This window comes from Vipera ursinii, assembly GCF_947247035.1.
Source record: "Vipera ursinii genome assembly, chromosome: 8".
Taxonomy (NCBI): Eukaryota; Metazoa; Chordata; class Lepidosauria; order Squamata; family Viperidae; genus Vipera; species Vipera ursinii.
In genome coordinates this window covers 20678733-20701551 of record NC_139519.1, presented here as the reverse complement: position 1 = coordinate 20701551, position 22819 = coordinate 20678733, and the positions used below count along the sequence as shown (strand labels likewise).

The 22819-nt window shown below is 40.2% G+C and overlaps 1 protein-coding gene across 3 annotated transcripts in view; it reads right to left on the bottom strand.

The window, feature by feature from the left end:
- The window catches only part of NTM (neurotrimin), a gene marked incomplete at its 3' end in the record, with an annotated part of 227829 nt that overhangs the window by 53841 nt on the left and 151169 nt on the right, over window positions 1-22819 (bottom strand). For all 3 annotated transcript variants that reach the window (XM_083368626.1, XM_083368627.1, XM_083368628.1), the window contains exon 3: window positions 19431-19556. In XM_083368626.1, the coding sequence (XP_083224752.1) occupies window positions 19431-19556 (126 nt within the window). The remainder of the gene's footprint in view (window positions 1-19430; window positions 19557-22819) is intronic.

Here is a 22819-nt window from a genome sequence, read left to right as displayed (position 1 = left end):
GGAGCTCTCGGAGTGGAAATCTCCACAATTAAGTATCCTGTTGCTCTGTTGTGTGAAAATAAATGATGCTTGATGGGCGACCGTTCAAAATGAAAATGGAAACCTAACCTCAGAAATACAGGAGGTCCCTGGTACATCAGAAGCCATTGTGGATTTTCTGTGAATTAAATACAGTAACTGTTAACAGAAGGCCTTGAAGTTTAACTTTGCTGTTGGTTTTACTGTTGTTTTTTTTATATACATCATAGATAGATGCCAGGGTCTGTTTATCCAAATTGATTAGGTAAACAGTGTTGTAGAAGTTCATAAATTGCGAGCCTGTTCCGCAACCGGCAAAACTATTGTTCTTGAAATATATTCATCATTATTCAACTAGGGAGTACAATCTATTGTATGTTCTTTTTCTATGCACCTTTTTTAATGTCTTGTTTAGTTTTGTTGTATTTTTTTTTCTATTTCCTTTTTTTTTGGAGTTTATATTTTAATCTGAGGGCAGGACAAAAAGCAATGGATGGAAACTAAACAAGGAAAGAAGCAAGGTAGAACTAAGAAGAAATTTCCTGACAGTCAGAACAAATTAATCAGTGGAACTGGTTGCCTCCAGAAGTTGTGAATGCTCCAACACTGGAAGTTTTTAAGAAGAGACTGGACAGCCATTTGTCTGAAATAATATAGGGTTTCCTGCCTGAGCAGTGGGTTAGACTAGATGACCTCCAAGGTCGCTTCCTACTCTGTTATTCTATATTCCTAACAATGTAAATGAAATGCATAAATGAAAAAGGTATCACTTCCAGTTCTTTGAGAATAATAGTAGCAACACCTGGAACCTTTTATCGGACTTCACACAAGAATGTTATTTTTAAGGTACTTCTTTCAGGTTTGTGTATGGTGGCAGGCACAATGTACTGGCATACAATGTACTGACCTATTCTATTCTATTCTATTCTATTCTATTCTATTCTATTCTATTCTATTCTATTCTATTCTATTCTAGTCCAGTCCAGTCCAGTCCAGTCCAGTCCATTCTCCAGATTTCTGGTTCTAACTACATCAATAACCATAAGGACAATAAATAAAAACCAGAAAGAAATAGGGATTGCTTACCACTACAGCTCAATTTGTAGTGGTAGCAATCCTGATCAGACCTGTATGCTATTTTTAACTTAAAATAAAAATAAAATAAATCAATAAATAAAAAATATCAACAAGAAAGCAGTCTGTAATAAAGAATCACAGCAATGAAGTTAATGGATCCCGCTTTTGAAAGCGTGATATGGTGAAAAGCACGCTGGAGCATCCTGGTTTTTATTTTATTTTTAAATACAGACTCAGAGCCCAAATTAGAATTCTGGAATTGGTTTTCAATTTTAGAAAGGTTTAGGTTAAGCGCCAAAAAGAGCTGAACACGAGCACTGCAGCAGTGGAAGAAGCAGTCTGAAAAGAAATATAATCTTTAGAAATTCCAGACAAGTTTTTTGTGTTCTCAGCCTTACTTTAGCCGTAAGATAAATCTGCACTTTATTGCAGCTGTAAGAACAGATGGAAAGTTAGGGCCCTTCACATCATCTGCCTAGCTCCAATTTCTCCGACTTTGTCTCTTCTTTCTTACTTGGGTTTTACTTACTGCTTATTAGTAAGTAGTAATTCTTACTAACTCAGAAGACTATGCCTGGCCATGTTATACGTGCAAATTCATTGGAGAAAGTGATGCTAGGAATGGCTAGTAGAACAAGAAGAGGCAAACAAAGAAGGCGCTGGGTCGAGAACATCAAAACTGATACAAAGATGAACATCCAACAAATGAAAGAAGCGGTGCTCGACAGAGTAGCATGGAGAGCAATTGTTTATAAAATCACCAAGAGCCGGACAGGACTGAACAGTTAAAACAACCACAACCACAACCACAATACTTATAGGAAATGGAACAGGAGTAGGAGGATCACCCTGAATATGGGGAAGGAAAAGGAAGAGCGATCTGGGATGTACAATCTTCTGAAGTGCAATGTTCTTAGTCTTTGGGGAGACTGGGAGTTGAGTCACGGCCTCCGGAATTCTTTTCTTGTTGCTTTGAAACATTTCACTGCGTATCCAAATAGCTTCTTCAGTCTACTTGGCTAAAGAGGGAAACATGTTGAACCAACAAGAAATGAAGTCCAGCTGCCGTGACTCATCTTCCAGATAATTCTACGTGGATGACTGAGGATCTTCATCAACACTTTGAAGGCAGGACAAGAAGCGATAGATGGAAACTAATCCAGGAGAGACCCAACCTAGAACTAAGGAGAAATTTCTGACAACGAGAGCAATTAATCAGTGGAATGATTTGCTTCCAAAAATTGTAGGTGCTCCAACACTGGAAGTTTTTAAGAAGAGATTGTCTGAAATGGAACAGGGTATCCTGTCTGAGCACCAGGGTGTTGGACTAGGAGACCTCCAAGGTCCCTTCCAACTCTGCTATTCTGAAAACAGTGTTTCTGAAAACTTTAAGAAGATAGAATTTCCTTTAAAAAAACTTAAGGGCATTTTGCCTGTTATGTTACTGGCATTCCATGGAAGAGAGGGAATTATTTGACTGGCTTAGAAATAATTTCACTTCTTTCCAATTTGAGATACGTTTGAAGGACTGGGATGTATTTTTCAACTCACATTCTTGGGTCTTTTCATTTAAATGCCTAGGAAAACATCTGTTGCTGTGATCCTTCATTATAGCTTGCCTGAAACAGAGATTTGGCACTGGAATTTATATCAGAGCTGTATGCAATTTATATTAGAGCTTTATGCAAAATATATGAAGAGTCCTTCTCTTCTGATAAAACGTCTGGGAGATACGAGGAAAGCGAGGACTTAGTGTCCAGCATTTTGCTATTAAGCAGCTGTTAAAAAATTATTCAAATTTGCCATGATGACAGACAGTAACATTATTCCGCATATTAACAGAGCAGGAACAAGAGCCTGCATTTCCCAAGTTCATTAATTTATCTCCTGGAATTGCACAGTCACAAAATGTATTAGGGAGGGAAGACCACAGTTGTTGCTATTGAAAAAAATGCAAGGGGGCTTGCATGTAGGGGTTCCTTATTTAAAGGAAAAGAGAGATGATTGCCTAGAAGGCAAACAGTGCATTTCAGTCTTAAGAGAGGCAGCTTTAGTGGTTGAATGCCACTAGACTTCGCCTCTAATAAAAATTAATGAAATATCCCACTATCAAATGGCCTAGAGCAATATATGAACAAAACTAGACACTCTATTGGTTCCAGAACTGGATATTTTGAGCTGAGGACTTACAAAGTTAGATTTATTGGGTCTCCAATACTTCAGCTGTCAGTCAGGAAGAACTTCAAAAGAAGTTCCAGGGTTTCTCAACCTGGGCAGCTTTAGGATGGAGGGGATGTCAGCACCCAGAATTCTGGGAGTTGAGGTCCACTCATCTTCTTGTTGTTGTTAGTTGCAAAGTTGTGTCCGACCCATCGTGACCCCATGGACAATGTTCCTCCAGGCCTTCCTGTCCTCTACCATCTTCTGGAGTCCATTTAGGCTCACGCCTACTGCTTCAGTGACTCCATCCGGCCATCTCGTTCTCTGTCGTCCCCTTCTTCTTTTACCCTCAACCTTTCCCAGCATTAGGCTCTTCTCCACTGAGTCCTTCCTTCTCATTAGGTGGCCAAAGTATTTGAGTTTCAACTTCAGGATCTGGCCTTCTAAAGAGCAGTCAGGGTTGATCTCCTCTAGGACTGACCGGTTTGATCACCTTGCAGTCCAAGGGACTCGCAATAGACTCCAGCATCATAGTTCATCTTAAAGGTTGAGAAATAGTTAGACAGAGGCTGAAAAACACTTAGGTTTAATATTCTACAAGTAGTCCGTGACTCATGTTATTTAGCAACCGTTCAGAGTTATAACAGATCTTCCTGGGACAACTTATGATCTAGATTCAGAGTTCCCGCAGTCAGCCTTCCAAACAATCACGTGATCAGACTTTGGATGCTTAGTAACTGGGCCACATTTACAGTGTCCCACAATTATATGAATGCACTTTATGACATTTTTGCCAAAACCCAGCATTTATCTCTGTTTTTTGGCAAAACCACGCCCACAGCAATGACTTAATGACTGCACCATTTGCTTAGTGACCACTGCAAAAAAAAAGATTTTAAAATCCGGTCAGTCACTATTTAGGACCATCAGGAGTTACATCTATGACAGGCAAGCTCCATAACGGTTGTAACTTGAAAAGCATCTGTATAGTCTTCTACTCCATATTCTAGAATGAATGCTTAGGCATGAGAATACCTGTCTTGTGTCTTTGGACCTTTGGAGAACCACAGCTATATGTTCTTAGAGCTTTGTGCGGTTGTGTGTAGCTTTATCTGTGTGGATAAAGGTGCAAAGTCCCAGTTCATACAGTGGATGGAATTCCTTGATTTTCCATGTTTATATTAAAAAGTTCGTCTTAATCTTCTAACATCCTCCAGATAGGCCTGATGCAGAAAACTTGCATGGGGACTTATAAGAGCTTCTCTTAAGACCAGTAGTATTTGTCACAGGCGTTTTACCAACATCTGCTTGTGTTTATGAGCTGGGCTGATGAAACCCTGACAAATCAGATTTTCTGTCTGGTGAAAATTAGAACAGACAGCAACCTGAAAATTAATAAATTATGGAACAATGACAAGCTTACATGGTTAGGAAGGCTGATCCCTGTGGCTACCAAGCTTAGAAAATCTGATCGTACACACCTTTGTTGACTAGCTCAGGTTTGGTCTACTTTTTTTCTCCTCTGCCTGACATTCATATCCCAGAGCACAATGTAGCATTTGGTTAACATGAATTTTAGGAAGGTGACAAGTTCAGTCAATGATCACGTTAAAAAAAATGGTTAAAAAAATAGGACCTTTTTCTCATCAACCAACCTCACTGGCTTCCACCATTCTTAATAAAAGAAAGCAGTAAGAAGCAGGTTTGTCTTCCGACTCATCTTTCCCTTTTGGCTACAAGAAACCACACAAGCAGATTGCAATTTGCTCTAAATTTATTTCATTTAAAACGTTTGACAAATCTTTTATATACACAATGAAACCTACATGAAATTGCCTTCTCAAGAGCTGTTTATTAGGCTAGTGAAATTATCAAACAGAGTCACGTGGTAAAGGATTTTTTTTTTGCTCCTTAGCTAGTAGAAATACACAAATATGGTACAACTGCTGACCAGTTGGGTCTAGTGGTGAAGGCAGCAGGCTAGAAACCAGGAGACTGTGAATTCTAGTCGCTCCTTAGGCGTAAGAGCCAGCTGGGTGACTTTGGACCAATCGCCAGGAGACTGTGAATTCTAGTCCTGTCTTAGGCATGAAAGCCAGGTGGATGACTTTGGACCAATCACCAGGAGATTGTGAGTTCTAGTCCCTCCTTAGGCATCAAAGCCATCTAGGTGATTTTGGGCTAATCACTAGGAGACTGGGAATTCTAGTCCTGACTTAGGCATGAAAGTCAGCTGGTTGACTTTGGGCCAGTCATTCTCTCTCAGCCGAACTCACCTCATAGGGTTGTTGTTGTTGTGAGGAAAACAGGAAGAGGAAGAAATATCATATATACGTTCACTGCCTTGAGTCACACTATAAAGTAATAAAAGCGGGATACTTAAATAAATAAATAAATAAATAAATAAATATGACTACAAAATGGATCCCTTGATGTTGTTGCATCCTGCAGGGTTCTCCCCAGTCTCTCCAAATATCCTGCAAACAGCAAATATGAGTGGGGAAAAGGGGACAACAGCTGGGGTGGGGGTGGGGGGGAATGCTCAGAAAATTTACCATAAAGAAATGATTCCACAAGACTGAGCGAAACTATTAGAGCTGTTGCAAGGATTTTAAACTTTGCTTTGAAGAAACACTTTGCATCACAAAGGTTGTAAGCCTAATCAAGGCTGTTCTTCTGAGCCTCCTCTCTGGCATTTCCAGGAGTTGGGAGAGAAGAACCGATGCAATATAATTTCTGATAATTTTTGACCCTACAAAATGAGATGGGCAGTCTCATATCCTCTCTACAGTGTAGTTTGATCTATTGTATTCATTGTTGGTTACTTCCCCCCCTCTATTTTCATCCTCTTCCTTTCTCCCGTGTTTCCACATTTATCAAATACATCTGCCGGTTTATTAACCTTGATTCATTCAGTTTTCTGTCTGTGGCTCCAAGTGCCAGCACCTGCTATTCATTCCGTCATCTTGTTCTACCCTTCTATTCATATTTCAAACGTTATATTGGGATTCCTCCCAGATTAATCCTATAGTGTTTCTGATGCACTTAATATTCATGGCAGCTAGAACATTTCATGGTGAATTGAACGCACATTCAATTGGAAATGGAAATTTTATTACTGTTCTCATTTAAAGAGCATTCTTAGAGAATATCTCTATTAGTGGTGGTTGGCTTCAACAATGCGTTGGGAAAATGCAAGGGAGGAAATGTTCTCCATGCCTCCTATCCAGGCTCTCTCAGGGCTTCTGGTTGGCCATTATGAGAAGAAACAATGCTGGATCAGGTGGACCTTCAACCTCGTTCAAAAATGTGTTCCCTGGATGGTCAGAATTTCTGAGGACAATGATATCCTTTTATGTGGCTTTCTTTCTCTACGTTTGGCAATGAGTCCCTGTCCTTTATCATAAGACAACCAACATAGAAGGATCTTCCTGTACTTCAGGCCCAATCACAGGTTAATATCCTTCTACAGAGTGACCTATAGAGGAACCTTTGTAGGTCAGGGTTGAAATGAGAGGTCCTTGGTGCTCTCTGAGTTTGGTTGTCTTCTTGCAAGACACGCTGATGATGCTATGTAGGGTAATGAAATGTCTTCAGGAAAACAATCAAGCTGAGAGAAAACCAAGGATTCTTCACAGAATGATCTCTTTGTTCTCCAGCTGAGATGAAGACTAGTGTCAGGTGAGGGTTTTTTTTTCATCTTATGACTCCCAAGTAATCATAACAATATTCAAAACTCCAAAATTCATCTGCCCTTAAATTTAACCTAGGGTCTCAAGGGAGCCTAACCCTAGCCTTAACTTAACCCAAAGGGCAACACAAAATGAAACAAACATCCTTCAATCCCTAAATGTTATCTTCCCCAGACCATATCTTCAAGACCACACTGATCATAAAAAATCGCTCTCCAAACTATAAATCAAATGAAACAATAAACTTTAAGTAAATGTAACCTCAGCCCTAATTCACCTGATTGGAAAATACATGGTTTTATCTGACTTTTTTTTCTCTCTCTCCAAAAAGCAATTCCCGCTATATCATTCCATCCACTATAGAATAGAAAGCCAATTTCTGAATTCATCCCAGATACACACAATATGCAAATAGTTTTTAGTTGTTGGAGCCATGTTTGTTTTATTAGATGCAAAAGTTATCCCACAGCAATAGAAGGAACAGTCAATTTGAGGCAGGGTTAGTTAAGTGAATTGAAAATAAGATTTAACAAGAGACTATCACTTTTTCCGGAGCGCTTCAGGAAATGAATTCTTAACAGAACAGAATAAAAGAACAACAGAGTCAGAAGGGACCTTGGAGGTCTTCTAATCCAGAGGTCCCCAACCTTTTGGGAACCAGGGACCAGTTCTGTGGAGAAAGTTTTTTCCGTGGACCAGAGAGTGCGTGGTTCTGTGTGCTGCCTGCATCCTACACATGGGACTTTGCTTGTTTGTGCTGACCGGTTGCTGGCATGCCGCAGCCTAGTACTGGTCCATGGACTGGGGGTTGGGGACCCCTGTTCTAATCCAACCCCCTTCACAAGCAGGAGAGCCTATACCACTCTGGACTAATGGTTGTCCAATCTCTTCTTAAAAGCTTCCACTCAGAACTTCTGAAGGCCAGCTCTTCCACTGATTAATTATTCTCACTGTCAGCAAATTTCTTCTTAGTTCTAGGTTGCTTCTCTCCTTGATTAGTTTCCATCCGTTGCTTCTTGTCTTGCCTTCTGGTGCTTTGGAGAATAGGCTGTCCCCCTCTTCTTTGTGGCAGCCCCTGAGATATTGGAACACTGCTAACCTGTCACCCCTGGTCCTTCTTTTCACTAGACTAAAATATGCAATGTAATATAGATTAATGGTTGTCTTTAATATTTTCTCAGCTCCTCTTTCCTGGGTGTCTGTTGCCATGAAGCTACCATTCTCAGGCACCTATACCCAAGCGTGGGTATCAATCAGGAAGCTCAGAACTGTCTCCAACATGGAAAAATGACAAACTGTTTAAAGCTCTGTGCCTTCTCTCCACAGCATGGCAGGGATCTTCCTCATATCTTCTGTCACTCTCTCACTTCTGATGATTTACTGACCTGCAGTGTAATTAGCGACAACTGGAAAGAATGCCAGTTTTGGAAATGATAGTTGCAGGAGCCCATGAGACTAGATGGCAGATGGCAAGGACAAAACTGAAGCTTACGGACCTCCGATGAGGGACAACCTTGCCTGCTGATGCCTTTCTTCTCTAACAAAGCACCACTGCTGCTCTACCAACATTTACATCACACTCTGTCCAAATGGCTTTTCCCATTAGTCTTGAAAGGCTAAATCAGAGGTCTTCAAACTTGGCTCTTTTATGACTTGTGGACTTCAACTCCCAGAATTCCTCAGCCAAGCATGCTGGCTGAGGAATTCTGGGAGTTGAAGTCCACAAGTCATAAAAGAGCCAAGTTTGAAGAGCCCTGGGCTAAATTATTATGTGAAAACTATGCTCTTACAAATCTGAAAATGGAGACCTTATTTTTAACAGGTTGGTAGAACCTTACTGTCTCTATCTTACAAAGAGTTTCACCTACCCAAGTAGACCAACAGAGAACAATATGAAATTCAGCAGGTTCCCTTCTTGTCAGATTATATCAATGTTCTCAAATTCAGCTTTGGTTTTGTCCAGCGGTAGGCAAAATGACCCAAAGGTCTAATCTGAGATTAGGAACCTTTCCAGTTTTATTTGTTTACATAAAATTAGAAGATGAATCTACGTCTTATTTACTTTGGCCATGTCATGAAAGAGTACTCACTGGAGAACGCAATAATGTTTGGAAGAGTTAGCGGTAAAAGGAAACCACGCCTCCAAAGAACACAGTGGCTGGACACTATCAAAGCTGACACTTGCCAGAGCATAGAACAACTCAAAGAAGATCAGAAGATATGGACAGACCTGGACCATGGAATCTCCAAGAGTCAAAGATGATTGAATGGATAATATGTCCATCATTGTAAAATCAGTGCTGAGTGATGAGATATCTTGTTTTTAATTTATTTAACTGTACACTACCGTGCAATAGTGGCAAATATCTGTAGCTCATGTGTAGGATGAGGTTTGTTCTCTGAGCTTGTGAGTTGGTTTCTTCACATTTTGTTACCAGACTAGGTAACTTCTTCAGTGGGTTTTAGGGTGTGTGGTCTTGTGATGGGTTAGGAGTGAGTGTGTCAAGTGAGGGTCTTGTGATGGGTTAGGTGTGAGGCATCAGTGGGAGTCTTGTCACAAGACCCATTAAAAGACTCCCACTGATGACTCACACCTAGCCCATCCCAAAACCTTCACTTAACACACTCACTCCTAACCCATCACAAGACCACACAAAGCCCTTATAAACAGAAGAACATTGACACTGAACATTGGTGAAGAAACCAACCCACAAGCTCGGAGAACAATCTTTTGCCCTCATTGTATTTGGGGTGCAAAAATCCGAAACTCCACTGGATGGCAGGGAACCTTTGCTTTCTGACATTTCTCTGCTTCCCATCATCCTGATATGATAAGACCCATCCCCGAATCAAAGAATAGTTCTCTCAAAAATCAGAGTCCAGGAAACATTTATATGACACATATTTTCTGAGTCACCAGCTGTCCCTAAAATAAATTCTGATTCCTTTTAAGACAGTTTATGCCTTTGGCACCCATGTAAAGCAAATCAGGAACCCCTGGACTAGTTGTGTCCTGCCTTCTCATTCCCAACTGAAACACCACTACCACTGTTTATGCAAAAGAGAGAGAGAGAGAGAGAGAGAGAGAGAGAGAGAGAGAGAGAGAGAGAGAGAGGAAAAAAAGGGATAGGAAAACGTCAGAGAAGTTAAAATGAGCTGCAGCACAATTTTCTGCAACTGAAGCATCCATCTGTTGACAGAATGGGGACGCCTTTCCACAGCTTGGAATTTTTTAATAATACCTCGAGGGAGTTGCCGGCAAAGTTTGGCCAAAATATAATTAGTTTGCACAGCTACTAAAGCCCAATAAAAAGGTTTTAATTTGTATTTGTATCTCCTGAAACTCAAGACGCACGGATCCTGGCATTTCTGTCACAGGCCAGAATGGGGTGAGTCAAGCAGAATAGCAGGGTTTCCTGTATTTACTGAAGAAATTAGATTATTGTCTTAAGGGCATCTTTATGGGGGAAAAGGAAAGAAACAGACTATCGCAATCTGGAAAGCCCAGATTCTCCCAATTCTCCCCTTTTTGTTTCAAAACAGACACACATGCACCTAAAATGCATCCAGGTTTTCTTTCATTCCAGGAATGATCACATTGCCAATTTCAATAAAATCTGTCTTTAGAGATGAAATTAATATCTCAAGGATTGTATACCAAGCAAGGAATGCCAACAAAGAGTACCTAGGTAGAAAGGGTATCTGTATCTCTCTTTCTCTCTTTTTCAGCCTGGCACAGGTGTTTCTTTAACTGCCTCTTTTAGATAAATAAATATCTAAAAAAAAAAGTCCCAGGGTGAAGCAGCATTTTTTTCCAGTTGGCCCTAAAAGTATATTGTGAAAATAAAACAGGAGCTTCTTACGTCAAAGATGTTCTGATCTGAATGATCTAAGCAATGTAGATATTGAAATACTCCAAACTTATTGCTGGTTTGAAATGCCTGGCATAGAATGTTAAAAACTCAAGTTTGTCCACCTGTTTTGCTATTCTTGTATGGTGCGCTAAAATTAAATAGTCCATATTCAGATCAGCATCAGGCCACCACTGTTCTCTCCCATGCAGCCTCCCAGCCACATTATATTCCCATCATAATGACCCCTATTTCTTTTCTTGTTTATTCTCCAGTAGCAGTTTCTTCAGTAATTCTGCTCACCAAAGAGTAACAAATCTATTTGAGATGCACTTTAAAGGTAAAGGTAAAGGTTCCCCCGCACACGCGTGCTAGTCGTTTCCGACTCTAGGGGCCGGTGCTCATCTCCGTTTCAAAGCCGAAGAGCCAGCGCTTGTCCGAGGACGTCTCCGTTGTCATGTGGCTGGCACGACTAGACACCAAAGGCGCACAGAGCGCTGTTACCTTCCCACCGTAGTGGTCCCTATTTTTCTACTTGCATTTTACGTGCTTTTGAACTGCTAGGTTGGCAGAAGCTGGGACGAGTAACAGACGCTCACTCTGCTACGCGGCACTCGGGATTCGACCCGCCAAACTGCCGACCTTCTGATCGACAAGCTCAGTGTCCTAACCCACTGAGCCACCGCGCCCCTGAGATGCACTTTGAGACATCCTTAATTCATTTTCTAACTTGAAATGCTATTTTTTTTTCTGCAGAGAAGACCCATATTGAAGCAATATGTTGAGAGGAAGTGGGTTCATATCCTGTAGCCCTAGCTCAATCCCTGGTGTGAACCCAGGAAAAAAAAACAAAAACAGGTTAATCTGTAACTATGTTAAATGTGCACACTTAGCCTGTGCCCTTAATATTCCTGTACTTCAAAATTTGATAACACATATTTTATAAAAGGAAAAGGGAATCTAAGTGCAAATGCAACCCTTGATATTACTGTATTTATATGCCTTTAGCCCTGGCTGATGCCTTTCAGGCTGTGTAACCAGGCTCAAAAGTTTTTCATGCTCTCCCTCTTACATCGGAAATGTGTCTCAAAACCCACAGCAGGTAGCCAGGTTAAACATAATGTCGTGGTATGAACTGCTGCCAAGTTAATGCTGTCTGTAATATACTTTACCTCATTAAACAATGCTCACCAAGATTCCCATCTACTCAGAAACAATTGGTCTCCATAGTCTACTGCTCATCTTCCAGGTTCTTTGGCAGTAACACATGGGTAGTATCAAGCAATAATGGTAACGGAATCAGAGCTCAGAGTTAATGCTGTGATCATTTCAAGAATAAACAAGAAGATGGTTGAGTTATCAACAGGATTTGAACCTTTGGTTAATTTCACTGGCACCCATGATAGTCTGTTGGCCTCTAGAAGAAAGATTAAGATCTTATTTGCCAAGAAAATGGGACAAGCCAGCATGCTGATTTCTGCTCAGCCGAGGCTTCTCTTGACTAGAAAATCATTTAGCATATAGGAATCAGGGTGAGGGTTAAGGAGGAAGGCAATCTTAAATGAAACAGCTAATGGCGAGTATAGAGTATACATATATTTAGATCTAGGCTGGTTTATGACCCTAATGAAGATTTGATTGGATGTATTTAGATTGATCTATTCACCTAGTAAATGTTATGAGCATTAGCGCTTGTGAAAATAGGCCAACAAGATTAGGACTATTGCTTGCTCAGACACCACACTCATTTAATCTGATAATGCTTTTTGATATAAGCAGTTCCTGGTTATTACATTAAGTAAGTTGCAAATATGTCTACATTAGTACAAGCATGACAATAGATTCCAAGGAAAGAAGAAAGTTTTAACGGTGAAAGCTATGGATTAGCTAGATCTGGACTTTCTTAAACAGAGCACTCCGTTATTTTATGGAAGGACTCTTGCAAAGCAACTAACTCATAAAAGAAACCACTCTCCTTAAAAAAACACCTAACAGGCACTGAGATGTCTTAATTGTTTAGATTTCCTGCTGGTTTCTTGTGCTGGGCCAATTTAGATTATGAGCTGCAAGAGTGTGAGGCTCACAAGTTCAGAACTTAGCAACTCCCAGTTCCGTCTCTACAGTGTGTGACTCTTTGGGGTCACCACCATTGTTACCAGACCGAAAAAAGTCTATCACTCAAACCCAGTTGTTATAAAATAACTCCACATTTTCTAAGAGCAAGTGTTGCTCAGTGAAAGTGGACAGAGCTGAACCTGGGAGTTTTCTGTGGAGAAGAAATTCTATAGCTGCCTCCTACACTTGTTCTATTTCTTGACCTTCAAGGTGTCAATCTTCTGATGCCTGCTTGAAAAAAAAACGAAAAACTCTGTTTCTGCCATTTGAGTGAACTCAGCCCCTCCCAGGATTCTGACACTAATAATATTATCTGCCAAGCTACCAGATTCTGGATTGAATCTGTCCCAGCAGGTGTCAATGTTGACCTTCCAGACACACTCCATGCTTCCCCACATCCGATGTCTTGATATTTGCTAGCTCAGACGAACACATCCTGTCAATTAGAGCTTCTCGGGCCCACGCTAATGAAGGCAAGCTGCTTTTCCATCAAGTGGCAATTGAAGAAGTAGGCAGAAAAACGGGGAGTCCAGAAAGACATTTTCAATCTTCTGCACGTTGGAGAGATGAAAAGTTAAGACATCTTTGTCTGGCTAGAAATTAACGTTTGCATGGTATTAATGATTTTCTGTAAACTGTAGTCAAGAATACCACATTCTATAGCCTGACAGTTCAAGGAAGATGAGAATGAGAAATAATCTCAGGAACAAATAACTTATTTTATTTTTGTCTGTTCAAGTCAATCTTGACTTCTGCCAACAGCCCGGACAAGCTTTTGAAATTTTCAGGGCAAGGTTTTTCAAAAGTGGTTTGCCATAGTCTGATTCCTAGGAATGAGGTCACCCAGCTAGCTTTGTGCCTACAGTGGGACTAGAACTCACAGTCTCCTGGTGATTGGCCGAAAATAAGCAAGCCAATTTTCATGCCTAAGGCACGACTAGAATTCACAGTCTCCTGGTGATTGGTCCAGGATCACCTGGCTAAGGTGAAACTGGAACTCCCAAACTTCTGATGATTGTTCTAAAGTCATCAGCCAGCTTTCATTCTTAAGGTGGGACTAGAACTCACAGTCTCCAGTTTCTGATGATGCCTTCACCACTATACTAAACAGTCTCTCTGTACTATTTAATGCCACTTTTTGTCAGTTTCACTTCTCCCCAGAGTTCTAAAACTGCAGTCCAACACATAAAAGTGATCAAAGCCAAATAAAAAATAATTTACTTTGCATAATAGGTCATTAACCTAGAAAAGTGGTTGCAATATGCCACTATGTTAATTATTGAATAAAGCTTCTTAAAAACCAACAAATAATCACATATGCCTTCCAAGGGATTAGAGAGATCAACTTCAGGGGATGTGAGATTGAAGAGAAGAGAGACAATTTAATTTGTTCATCTCTATCTATTTGTCTACCCCAGTGTCTGCACCCGTGTCTTTTTCTCTTTTAGTAATATACAACATGAGATGAGATCAAGGGTAACCCCAGAGCATAGCTTAAAAAAAAAAGAAAAAAAAAGGTTAAGATGGTGGACGCCCAATTTTACGCAAAAGATTGTTAGTATTTTTTTAGCCACAACCAGAAGAGTCTTCTGGATGAATAACAGACTAACAGAATAACAGAGTTGGAAGGAACCTTGGTGGAGCAGTGGGCTAATGCCTCCTTAAGTCACACCAGCTGCCTGCAATTAGTGCAGGTTCGAGTCCCACCAGGCTCAAGGTTGACTCAGCCTTCCATCCTTCCGAGGTAGGGAAAAGGAGGACCCAGATTGTTGGGGGCAATTAAGCTGACTTTGTAATAATGCCGCTTGGGGGTGTGTGTGAAAGCCCTAATAAGCAGGCATATACATAGAATGAAGGCTACTGCTAAGCACATTGGTTTGTGCTTCTTAGATTGTAAGCCGCCCTGAGTCTTCGGAGAAGGGCGGGATATAAATAGAATTAAAATTAAAAAAAAAAAAACCTTGGAGGTCTTCTAGTCCAACCCCTGGCTCAGGCTGGAAGCCCTATACCCATGGTGGTGAACCTATGGCACGGGTGCCACAGGTGGCACACAGAGCCCTCTCTGTGGACACGCACCCCATCGCCTCAGTCCTAGGCCTTCAGCTGGGTTTTATAAAACCTTTTTGCTTTAGGCCTCGGCTGCAAAAAAAAAAAGTTCAATCAATCAATTTCAACTTCTTGCGGGGAAAAAAAGTTCTCGCAAAGTTGGAATTGATTGATTGAACTTTTTAGTCCCACCTAGTCTGCCGTTACCACTGCAGCCACACCCACCCAATGGGCCACACCCACCCAATGGGCCACGCCCACCCAGCACCCAACAATACATAAGTGGGTTTTGGGTTGCAGTTTGGGCACTCAGTCTCTAAAAGGTTTGCCATCACTGCCCTATACCATTTCAGACCAATAGTTGTCCAATCTCTTCTTAAAACACTTCCAGTGTTGGAGCATTCACAACTTCTGACACTAGTCAAATTAAACTGTCTTCTAATTCTGCATTTTGTTAAACCGACTTTCATAGCTTCAAAGACCCATTTTCTGTAAAACAGAAGAAGGCCAAATTTTCCCACAACTCCATTCAAGACCGGTGCTAACTTATTCTATTTCTAAATTGTTCAATGAAAGGATCCTTGGAGGTCCTCTAAAGTGCATTAATATCCTTCTTAACAAAAACTGTACTGCTCTTTCAAACAGTTATATTATTCTAATTTAGAGGACAGCTAGAGGGATTTAGAATGGAAAGCAGCCTTAAATGAAAACATTTATAAAAACACACTAGCTGTTGCAGCCCTGAAACATTCTGGAATTTTGCTTATGGCCTGCTACACCACTGCGGTGAAAACTTCATTTACTAGAAATTTATCACAGGGGCTCTAAGTAGAAGAATTCATGGTGGAATCCAGATGCTGCAAACATTTGGTTCTCCAATTTCAATGCACAAGCTATACCTTCACCCTTTTGACAAATAGCTCAATCACATAACAGGTTTAATGGTATTATGGGAAGATTGGATGCACCAGGTAATATAAAATTTAGAAAGCATGCAGATTAAAATATATGTTCTCTTAGGGATGGACAGCTTATGCTATTTCTAGTTTGTCTCAGTTTCATGTGTGTTCAGTCATACATTAATTCCATTTGCTGCTGTTTTTTTTTTAAATGAAAATATATATTCAAACCAACATCTTTTTTGTTAGGTATTCTTGTCATGAATTTTCACTTAGTTATACATTTATGTGCTATGTGTATATGAATTTCCTTTACAATTTTGAACCAAAAAATGCTATATGTTGCAAACCATGAAGACATATAAAACGAAAAGATAACCATAGGCCAAGCTGTGCAGTGTGCCGACTACAATTTCAGATCACAAAACTCTCTAACAATCTGAGGTTTAATGGTGATTTTTGTTTGTTTGTTAAAATTTCACTTAGCATAAAATCTTCAGGTTTTATTATAGGTCACATTAGGATTTCAGTGATACCTAGTGATACGCACCGAGGATTTAAATTATTGTTTACAAAACAACTTTCAATCCTTCCAGATACACAAGGATAATTCACTATCCTGTTTCTTCCTTTTATCATTTTTTAGTACAATTACTGAACTAAATGTTACCATACCATTTTTCAGTTGAAAATTATTTAATATTTCTATTGCTAAGAGATTAACAATTTAGCTGCCCAAAGCAAAAAAAAAAAAAAAGGAAAAAGGCTCTTCTTACACATTGACACCACACAATCTCCATCTAAAATACAGGTAATAATCCTAATTTTGGTGAATCCATTAGTTATATTCTTTAGTTTAATTCTTTAGTTATAGCATTCAGTTTGTTAGAAGTGTTTTTTTTAATCTTATTTTTTCAGATATTTAGACCCTCCAATTTTTTTTTTGGGGGGGGGAGATATTTATGAGATAATGGTGCAATTTTTCTTTTAGTTAAATGTTATCAGTGGGAAATCTTTAAATTAAAGTCCTGCAAAGAAGCTACAAGAAATCTCCCAGAGTAGCACAACACTAGCCAGGTGTCATCACCCATCTGTCTATTTGCAATAACGATTCAGGTACCCAATGCTTTGTTTTAAAGACCATAGAAAAAGAACATCCCTTGAAGGAAACAATATGGAACCACTGGAATTGCACAGCAGCAAAATTGAAGCAACAGTTTTGCAGAGAAGAACTGGAAAATGGGATAGCAGAAATGTGGGAGAATTGAAATTTGGGAGAACAGAAGACACCATTCTTGAGGCATCTTCTAAGAGTCATCTTCTGTTGTGTAAAAACGTTTAGAAGGCCTACTCAAAGCCTATCAGGCACCAGTTTGAGATCTTTTGGACAGAACGGAAAAAGGATCCTCAGGCAAACCATTATTTTGAGGGTGACTGCGTGGCTCATTCCAAACACCTCAGCACAACATGAAATCAGGTCCAGGCTACTCAAGCAAATTACCTAACTCTGCAGGTAAAATCTGATTAGCCTGCTCCTCTCCCCTTGGTTGCTTCAGAGTTTCCATAGCAGCTAAAACCTACACATAATGGAGACTTCCGATTTCAACTCAAGTAAAGTTCTTGGAGGGGGAAAAAAAAATCTGGGTGGATAACAGGGACTCAAACATCTCTACAGAATGAAAATATACCAGTGGCCACACCCCAAAGTGAAATCCATCCGATGAAGCAAAAGCCTATGGATGACAAAGGAACCCTGTGCCACCCATTAGGTAGAGCAGGGGTCCCCAACCCCCCGGTCTGTAGACCAGTACCAGGCCGTGGCATGCCGGCAACCGGTCTGCACAAACAAGAAAAGCCCCATCCGTGGGATGCAGGCAGCACACAAAACCACGTACCCTCCGGTCCACGGAAAAGCTTCTCTCCACAGAACCAGTCCCTGGTGCCCAAAAGGTTGTGGACCTCTGAGATAGACCATCGGGTGAAGTTAGATGGGTTGTCAGAAGGAGAAAATAAGTACAAGGTGAAGATGTGGCTCCAAAAAATTCCAGACTTTTTCTGCCCCAAAGGTACCCTTCTTTTTTTTTCCAGGAGGCCAACTGGACTTTTTTGTCTTTCTTTTAAAGATGTTTCGCTTCTCATCCAAGACGCTTCTTCAGCTCTGACTAGATGGTGGGGAGTGGAAGGATATGCATTGCTTGCAGACAGATGGTCATTTGCATCAAAGGTTCTTGGATGAGAAGTGAAGCATCTTCAGAAGAAAGGTAAGAAAATCCACTTGCCTCCTAAAAAAAAGCACCTTTGGGACAATCGTCACCTGGATGACTGAGAAGCTCCATAGACGGCCATTTTCTGCTTCTTCCAAAATCTTCCTCTGTTTTATCCCACTCACCCAACAACTGTGATATAGGCAAAAAGCAGTGATAATCTGACTGAAATCTGTCATTATGATTCATGACATTTATAACTGGCTGGGTTTTTAAATCTTTTCTTCTTTCTGAGCTCAGAGACACAACAAAAACAGTAGGCTCCTTCCTGGGCCATCCCATTTTTATTAATTAATTAATTAATTAATTAATTAATTAATTAATTTAATTTATATACCGCCCTTCTCCCGAAGGACTCAGGGCGGTGTACAGGGCAATAAAAATACAATAAAAATACAAAATACAAAAGTTAAAAATAAGATTAAATAGAACTAGCCCATTACAATAAATAATTAAAAATTACTAAATAAAATACCCCAAACCCATTAGACCAGGCCGGCTTGTTCAAATAGGTAAGTTTTCAGATCACGGTGGAAAGAGCGAAGGTCAGAAGACATTTTAGACTATAAGGTTGGGTAAATACATCTTTTAACACACACACACACACACACACACACACACAAGAACAAACCTTATAAGTGGAAAGTAATCGTGTCATGGAGAAAACTGAGTTTCAATCACATTGCATTTTTACACGTTCAGTGGAATCCACAGAATAGAAAATAAATATAATGTGTGCTATTTTCCGAATAGAAAATAAATTGATCAGTGAAATCAAATGATTGGAAAAAAGCTTGCTTGCCTGGTTGCTATTTTTCTTGTTTCTTTTTTTGGACACAGGGACACTCTTGTGGAATATGAACATTTGTTGTGAAGAGGTTTCTCCACATTATTCAGTTCTGGGTGTACTGAAGTACTTTGTTCTCTCATTACACATCAATTGTGTGTAGCAGAAGGGAACAAATACACCGAGACAGCCACAGATGTTCGATTTGCTGATGTTAATTGTCCTATTGTATCTTTTAGCTCAGCTATTATTTGGCATATATATTTTGCTCAGAATATACTGCGGCCTTAAGGGGGGGGAAACCCAGAAAAAAAAGTAGAACCCATAACCTCTGCCTACCTCTGCACTAGGGAATCAATATACATAGGCACAATGACTCTTCAGATCAGGAAATATGCTAAAATAAATAAAGCAAATAAGATGGTTGTCAAGCATGGACATCAAGGTATCCTACTCTGTAAGGCGGCAACATTCCAAGACCAGGATTTTGAAGGGGAGGGACCATTGAAAGTTTACCTTACCTTTAGGTGAAAGATGCCTCCAGGTGATTGTCGGGTCTGGCCTTCCTGTAGCTATGCAGGTAAGACTTATGTTTCCACCTTCATTGATGGAGATGTCTGAAGAGATCTCAATAATCTTCGGAGGTACTGCAGGGAAAGGAAGAAAGTCAGCTAAAGAATTAGGAAAGCTGTTAATTTCTGAACATTCTTTGAGAGAGACCACAACTCACTACAGCAGGGGTGTCAAACTGCTGGCCTGCGGGCCAGAGCGTCACGGAGAAACCACACCCATCCCATTTTCGGCAATGGGAAAAAGTTCCAATACATCGCGCGATGTCACATGACGTCACGAGTTTGACATGCCTGCACTAGAGAGATACAGAACATGAGGGTGGAGGTTCATTCTCCAAAACTTGTGGGTTGGTTTCTAAAAGTTTCATTACCAGACTAGGTAACATCTTCAACAGGAATTTAAGGTATGTCAGTGTGCATTGGCTTATAAGGGCTTAGTGTGGTCAGTAGGTCTTGTGATGGGGAGATCACATCAGGTAAGAGTCTTCTAATGAATCAGGCGTGGGTTGCATCAAGTGAGGTTCTTATGATGGGTCAGGTGTGGGTTGCATCAAGCAAGTGTCTTGTGATGGATCTTGTGATGGGGCCAACCCACAAGCTTGGAGAATGAACTTCCATCCTCATTCTACACCAGAACTACAGATATTTGCTACTATTGCATTCAAAACCTTAGCTTCCTCAATTTTTGCATGTGAATTACTTAATGGAAATTACGGAGAACCCCAGGTGGTCAATGACCATCATGTTGGACTAAATAGACCAGTGATTCAACTCAATATAATGGACCGTTCACAATTGTTCTATTGAAGCACCGTAGATATTTGTTTCCTGTAGAAGGATAATCAACAGAAATGGATGTGGCCCTCAAAGCAATTCAGTCAAGCCTGGCAAGTGTCACCAACTTTCAGCCAAGATACAACAACATTTCTGTTCATAGCTTTATCCATACCTATTTTTGTAGAAGCTTAAGAAAAGGGAGACAGTTTCTGCCTACTAGCCTTTTAAAGTACCTTTGTATGTTATGTTCTAACCATTCCCAGTCAAAAATAACTCAGAAGGATGGATGGCAAGAAAGCCCCCTGCTTATAAATTTTAAGTATCTTTTATTGGATAATTGGGTCAACTCATTCAAAATGGACTGTACAGCAATTATATTCTCTCAGATCACATGGTATGGGAGAATACACCTAGCAATGTAGATAACAAGAGAATATGTGCCAAGGAAATCTCTCCCTACTGTCCTCCATATATTAATATGTCCTTGGCATACTATTTGATCAGTCCCATCATGCATTTAACATTTTCAAAGGCTGAGTTTTTTTGTCCATGAAGTTTTGGCACTTACACCACCTCTTCCCTCTTAGTCTAAAACCACAGCAAATTTGAATTCACATAGCCACATCTTGCGTACATCATGGTATTTGTTTACCTGACATAAGAACCATTGGTTGAGAGATGCTCATATATTTGTCTCTGGTTTTTTAATTATTAAACACCTTGGAATCTGCTTTTCTCAATTCCTTCCCTACGACCCATCCATGTGCCAGCCACCTTTTCAATCTTTTTCAAGGAAGCTGGATAAATGTAGAATGGACACAGAGCCTTTGCATTCATTGCCCTTTGACACAAAGTAAGTAATTTATTGATCTGTAAAACACTCGGAGACGCTCAGGAAAGGATTATGTCATGCCAACACTAGGCAATAAAATAAAAAATGATGGACTTTTCTGTGAACATGAGAGGTGATTTAAGGTTTGTAGCTGGAAGTGTAGTTAAAGTACATTTTAAGTGGAAATCAAGCTAAGTAATGAATTACCCTATGTCTGGAAAGGCTATCAGGAGTTCATTTTCTTGGCTTCTGACACAAGAGCTAATATTCTACCTGTCCACTAGAGAACAACAAAGGACCAAGCTAGTAGAATGGGCGGTAGGAGACGGGGCAAAAATATTTAGACATTAATATTGGTTTGGCTTCATTGCAAGGTAGCCAAAGTAGGACCCTAACAGAACAGGATGTGAAATATATTTCCCAGTGTGAAGACTTTATGGAAGATGATGTAGAAGATCCAAAATTGTCCACATGGAACAAATAAGAGCTTTTGAAGAAAGACTACAAAGAGACTTGCAGACTAATTGATTTATTACTGTGCAAGCTTTGCTTCATGGGCCATAAAAACCAATGCAAGAATAAACTTGCCTTGAAGGTCTCAGAGGTGTTGTGCTCATCACAAATGGACATAGTTTGGGGCAACTATAGGAATAGGGCAACCTGACCTGGTAGGCTCACAGCTAGAGAACGGAAGCAAAGATGGATCCAGTACCATAGGAAACATAAATTCTGAGGATACAAAGGAATTACTGCATTATTTCTGCATTCCTCTTCTAGTCCTACAAAACACTGAACAATGAAAGTCCCTGAAGCCAGCTGGAGGTAGCACCTTAACCAAAGGTCTTGCAGGATAAGAAAGTTCTCTACAGGTTCAAGAGACTAACATCTGGACTCCTAGGAAAATATTCTGCCTCTGCTAAACAGCTTCCAAAGTTGCCAGAAATTACAGTCCTTGGCTAGGTTATGTTTAACTCCTTGTTTCTGGGTGGTGGCACGGTGGTTAGAATGCAGTACTGCAGGCTAATTGTCCATAGCCAGGAGTTCGATCCTGACCTGCTCAAGGCTGACTCAGCCTTCCATCCTTCTGAGATCAGTAAATGAGGACCCAGATTGTTGGGGCAAGATGCTGACTCAGTAAACCACTCTGTAAAGCACTATGGAGTAGTATGTAAATCTAAGTGCTATTGCTCTTATTTCTACTACATGTCTACCAGATTTGCACCCTGTGACCTTTCTTTGTATTTAAGTTAGCTGTGTATAAAGTCCTTTGGTTTCATGAACAGAAATACTGGTATATTTGACTCTGACCTGTTCCAGTTTGATCAATGCTACATTTCCATCCCTTCTGGGACCTAAAAGAATAAATATATAGATCAGTCTACACTTAGAATGAGTCATGTGTTAGCAGCTAGAAACCAGAGCTGATCAGAAAGAGATAAGTAGGATTGGATTTGGTTAATCCTTTCACGTGAGATCATCAGGAAATCCCAGGGTTGCAGGCTAAGCTGGGAGGTTGAAAAAGACATACTAGAAGAAAGCAAGGGCGAGAAAACAACGTGGAGATGCTGAGATCAACCGCAAGGCAACTTTATCAACATCCAATTTGTTCCAAAGGCCCACAGAAATAATAATAATGGTAATAATTTTAATATGTGGTTTCCATATTATAACCAAACCTTTCCCTAATATATGCACAGCATTCTTCCAAATTAGTGCCACTTGGTATCCA